The sequence below is a fragment of the Cupressus sempervirens genome, chromosome 6 (genome assembly GCF_028749045.1).
Source record: "Cupressus sempervirens isolate cs-2001-9-10 chromosome 6, ASM2874904v1, whole genome shotgun sequence".
NCBI classification, from domain to species: domain Eukaryota; kingdom Viridiplantae; phylum Streptophyta; class Pinopsida; order Cupressales; family Cupressaceae; genus Cupressus; species Cupressus sempervirens.
In genome coordinates, this window is record NC_143123.1 from 167953253 (window position 1) to 167959055 (window position 5803).

Below are 5803 nucleotides of genomic sequence, written 5' to 3' on the forward strand. Positions count from 1 at the left end.
ATGATTCAATTGCATCAGCAGGTGCCACAAGGTCTTGTGCTCCTTACATTTATTTCATTTTATTTTGCAATTCGGCATTCAGATTGGAAAGCTTCGACATTTACATCATAAATCACTTCTGCCATGCACTACTGTAATTGAATAGTGCTTAGGGCACTGGAAAGTTCCAACATTTTCTCATTAAATTCAAGATAGCAACCATACTGCCATCCATCGAACATTCTGTGCAAACAATTACTAAAGATGCATTATAAAGACAGACCCATCTTGAGATAATATAATTATAAAATTTGAAGTATCAAGCATCAACAAAAATTTCAGATTTTATGCGTGTGCATATCAATATACATAAATGCAATAACTTGCAGCTACAGGAGGCTATAATTATATGAACCCATGCCAGATTGAGTTTTCAGTGACGCATATAAATAGAATACTAGTTTGGCCATTGTGCTTCTCAATGGCATATTATTTTAGTCAATCAACACTTCAAGGATGTGGATACGTGCAGCTTCCATAACCTGAAAAATCACACGCACGTTGCATCTTTGTTAGATATGAAATGAAGTTCCAAAAATCCAATCGTCTAGCATTTTAACATTTCATGCACTATAAAAGCCAGTGACCACTATCATAGGGGTACATAAGCTGGCACTGATTTCTACATTCCCATCTATACTATCCAGTGAAAAATTTAAACAAATTTTAATATATTCTGACTATGGGGTATGGGAAACATGTTACTGAAAGAAAAACACAAGTTTCTAACTATGAGGATTCAACGAGTCATATGTAGTGGCTGTGTTTCTTTAAGTGATGGTTGAAGGGATGGCTGACAATAATTATATGGATGAATCTATGCTATTTGTGCAGAATTTAAAACATAGCTTTAGAAACTGGATTTTACTGATTCTTATTTGAATAATTGATTTGGTGAATTATTTTTCCTTTTTTGGTATGACTGTGTACTAGCTTTTTATTCTCAACATTTTGGATCACACTACATGATCCATTATCAGGATGCAAGAGAATCAAAGAGAACAAAAATAATTTTTTACCATCAATGTTTCGGATGCAATAAACTATGTTCCTGATGATGAATCGTGTACTGTGATCAGAAACATTGATGGTAACTATTACACAATTATACAAGAGAAATAATTCATTGATATGGACTAGGAAAATCTGATACAGCTAATTGCTTTAGTTTTTAATAGTGTTTGTGGATTTGTGAATTTGATAAAAACACTTTCACACAATCTAATTCAGAAACTACATTGACTACAATTATGGAAATCTGATATCACTAATGAAGATGGCTGTCAAGAAACAGTTTCTTATATTAGTCAGAATACCTAAAAGATTGAAATGGTAGTGGAAACAGATTTGCAAGTTTGATTCTATATTCATAGGATCAGATGATATATAAGCTTATGAAGCAGTTTTTGAAGTTCTAACAGCTGTTACAAATTCAGAACAGTCGCCATAGGGTCTAAATGATTTCAGTGAAAATTGAAGAGATTACATAGCAGTAGCACTTATCTCCCATTAGACAGTGGAAGTGATCAAAAGCACATTGTATGATTGGATTGTGATCATGATTACTAGACTATTCCAAGAAAAAAATTCCTCGATAATATTTTGCATCAGATATTTTTCAGAAAATGAATTGGCCCAAACTAATTGGATGTTGTTGTAACAAAGAAGGAAATATGGCTGTTGACCCTGATTGATGGCTTGATCAAATAATTTCTTTTTGAACTCGTTAGTTTCCTATTTGGTATTTATTTATATTAATAAATAAACTAATATACTTTAAACTTAAGTATTATGTATTATTGATTGTTTAAATTAAGAATACTAGTCTACAATGCTAGCTTGAATATTCTGAATTAGATTATGTAAGTTTTTGTTTTTATCAATATTTTGATTCACACTTTATGATCTATTATGAAATGAAATAGAAAGAAATATTCAATCATGGAGAAAATTCTGTAGTTAAGCATGTTCAAGCTGTAGTATAGTGGGATGAGTGACCTCCATTGTGAGCATCACCTAGAGGCTAGATTCAATGAATGCTGAAGTGTTCCATTTATTCTCATGAGAAATGGATTCATATAAATTACCACACATGCAACATGAGTAAAAATTACACAATTAAATCCTAATAGCTATATCACATAAATGTTCAATTCAATTCCAGTTATAATATTTTAGAAGAATTAACTTTTAATTATAAATCATATAGAACTAGTACTCTGAGTAGTGCAGTCTATGGTAGTCATACAGCCACAACATTAGAAAGGTCTGTCTTAACAAAACTCTTAGAAAATAGAAAACATACGCAAAGCTACAAACACATTCATACAATGTACATAGGCTTAAAAATAAAGAAAGAAAAAAGAGAGGATTTGGTATGCATACTTGGATCCACGGTGGTCAGGGTTGCTGTCTGAGAAAAATCACAGTTCGAACTGGTACTTCGCGAGGTTTGGTACAAAGCATTCATGGCATAAGCAGCATGGGATGAGACTGTATTGGGTGCAAAGCAAGGCCCCCCTTGTTGAATAGGTTTGCAATCAACGCCTTGCCCACATGCATAGTCCAAATTTTTCTGAAGTGCTTTATCATCCACACCAGCCTTTGGAACACACCACACTTTTTCTGTAGCGGGTGTACCAGTGGAAGGGGCAGGAGTTGTATTTGATGTCTGCATCAAATAAAGGTTCAATTAGAAATCTAATAGTGCAACAACTGATGCTCAATATGGCCTTAATTTCTCTTCATGGATCGATTGTGTGATAGATTTTAGCATCAACATTTCGGATCATACTATAAGATGAAAGTATGATCCGAAACGTTGATGCTGAAAACTATCACACAATCTATCTCAGAAGAGAAATTTGGGCCTACAACTACTAAGGCTACATTTGATTGAACTGGACAAATTATACCTTTGGGACTACCATTGAGCAAATGGGTGTTGTAGAGAAAACATAACAGATAAATTGGAATATAGGTTCCTTACCGGGGATTGCTGTAAGCCCACATCATAAGCCATACTCATGTCCGCATTGAACAACCCAAAATTGCGTTCTGAGGCCGGTCCACCCTTGAGATCCTCATTGAAGAGAGCAAAGATAAAGGTTTCAATGGTTTTATTGGGCTTCAGTGGGGTCCCTACCATAGAACTTACATGCTTGATGAGGTTACCATTATAAGCTACAGCATTCTGTTCGTTCACCCCTGCCTCATTAGGGTCTCCTTTAGATGGCCACCCTGTTTCTGTCACAACAACATCCATGTCTGAATAACCCAGAGCTTTTAATGCCGAGTACACTGCATCAACTTGAGCATCAAACATGTTGCTGTAATGGAGACCCGTGGTTGGATCTGTTTTCCCAGGGCCTGACTGAAATAGTGCATAGGCAAGAGTACTGTCGGTAGGATCACTCTTATAAGCAAAGTAAGGATATGGGTTAATCATAAAAGGGGCCCCTGTTTGATGAAGAAAGTCCACAAGGGGTTTTGTAACGGCCATAGAATCGTCCCTGAATCGTCCAGAGGAAGGGGGCTCGGAGGAGGAAAGTAGAGCCATGGAATGAGGTGTAGAGACCTTAATCTTCCCATCAAGTGACAACCCAACAAGGGCCGTGTGTATATTCTGCATTGCTGGAAGAAGCTGGGAGATTAGGGCATTTTCTCCACTATATAGAACCTCGTTTCCAACGGTAACGGCAATGACATTAGTTCCGGGAACAAAAGGGACAATGTTGTTCTTGACCCAATCTTGGGCTACGGACAACTGGTTCAGAGCTGGGATTTGATCATTAGCAATGCTCAAAACCATCCCAATTCCTGTGTTAGCAAAGGCTTTGAGAATTGCAGGATCTGCTCCATAGAGCTTCACTTTTGAAATAATCGTGGTCTGGATCAGCTTGGCCACTGAAGATGGAGGGGGGAGATTGTCTGCCACTTGTCCATAGGTCACTCCAAGGGCGGGTGAACGCTCCACTAAGGACCTACCTCTGGCCTCTGCAAATAATCATATTATGAAACCATTAATAACCGTAAAACTTACACATGCAGTAAAACTTATACATGAGGCATTCTATACATCTAGCGGACTATGCGGCAAGTTCTGGATGCACTTGAGGGATTATCAATGTTTACAAATGTTAAGATTGTTGTTCAAACTTAACTGCCGTTCAAGGCCACAACCCATAACTTCACTCAAGATTTTCCCCCACAAAAACCACCCATATCAACAATTAAAACTAGGTCAACGTTCACAATGAAAATCATATCAGCTAAGTAACAACAGCAGTTCAAACTTAGGAATTGAACTAACAGCTTAACTCCACAAATGCCCAAATTTAGTCCAGAGGACTCAGACTGCTGTTGAATTATTAATACCAGTCTTATGGGCAAATCATCCAGTAGAAAGAGAATATTAATTCTAAGTATTGATAATTCCGAGTACTCTCAAGATTAAGGATAGGGCAACCCATGAATATGCCAATACTCGCAACTATTCAATATAAGAATCAATAGATTAAAATGAACGAGGCAACGGGGAAAAAAGGTAGTACAGGTGAGGTATGATCTATCTGGGTTCATTAAGTCTTAAAATGCCAAGACCTCGTATATTTGTTGTGGTAATGGTTCACTATTCTAGTACGGTTTGACAATGAAATTAACAAGTACTTGTTTCTTTGTAAACCAAAAATTCCTGAACCTGCCAAAGGAGAAAAAACGCTAAAAGAACGAATGACTCTGGCACAAGCCTCAAACTCACTATCAGAACCCAAAGATGAAGAAAATAACAGTGCCGGAACTAAATCAGATCCCATATCTAAAATCCTATGAAATGCCAAAGTTCTAACAACCCATTAAAATTGATGGGAGCCGTATTACTGGCAAACACTCAATAAAACCAACAATGTTTAGAAAATTTCATACATAGTCAGCTGAAACTTGCAAAATCTCATAACAAGCGTCATTAACAACATTTCAATAAGCAACAGTGGGTATGCTTCGTGCTAGATTGGCTACACTTACTTTATTTTAAAATCACAAAAAAAAAACACCCAACTCCCAATCTTCACTTTATAACATTATAATCCCGACATATGCCACTCAGTTCAGCTCAGAGAGGATCCTACCTGAAAAGGGGATAAACCATAAAGAGGCGAGCAGCAGTGTAACACTGAATCTCAACATTATCTCCATGAAAGAGAGAGAAACTTGATCACTAATGCCTTCTGTCCACCGTATAACATAGATTTGCTGCTCCTGCCCTTTCTTTAACTCCTCTAATTTATTTATAGCTAGTGTATGCCAGAGAGATCAATGCATTCCTGTCAGAGGCCAGCAACAAAAGAGTTCGGCGTTCTTCTTTGGTGAAAAGAGTGTACTTGTTGCAACTGTAGGCAGTAGAGTCGTGTAACTATCCATTTCATCTTGGAGATCCTTTCAGATTTTGTGACAATGGGGCTGTTCTCAATGCACAAAAACTTACAGAATGGGCCCATACTCGTGGCGAAAAAGCTAAAGTTGTAAAGGAAAAGTTGTCCGAATTTTTTTCAATTTTCTTCAAAGTTTAGTTTACAAATATAGTGCCTCATAACTATTCATTTTAAAGCATATTTCAACTTTATTTAGAAAGACCCATATAAAAAGTATATGCGGAGTGATGTCAAATATTAAAATGATTAACATTAACAAATAAGAATAAATAAACTAGCACTTACATTAACAAATAAGAATAAATAAACTAGCACTTGCATCCAAAAAAGTAAGG

General features: G+C 36.5%; 1 protein-coding gene across 1 annotated transcript; it reads right to left on the reverse strand.

The window, feature by feature from the left end:
• Positions 1-248: 248 nt before the first annotated feature.
• LOC149551782 (O-Glycosyl hydrolases family 17 protein) lies at positions 249-5401 on the reverse strand. The gene is made up of 4 exons (XM_089787272.1): positions 5166-5401; positions 3029-4035; positions 2425-2710; positions 249-521 (listed from the first exon to the last, which is right to left on the reverse strand). The coding sequence occupies exons 1-4, from the start codon at positions 5230-5232 to the stop codon at positions 490-492; spliced, it is 1392 nt and encodes a 463-aa protein (XP_089643398.1). The 5' UTR covers positions 5233-5401; the 3' UTR covers positions 249-489.
• Between the last annotated feature and the right edge of the window lie 402 nt (positions 5402-5803).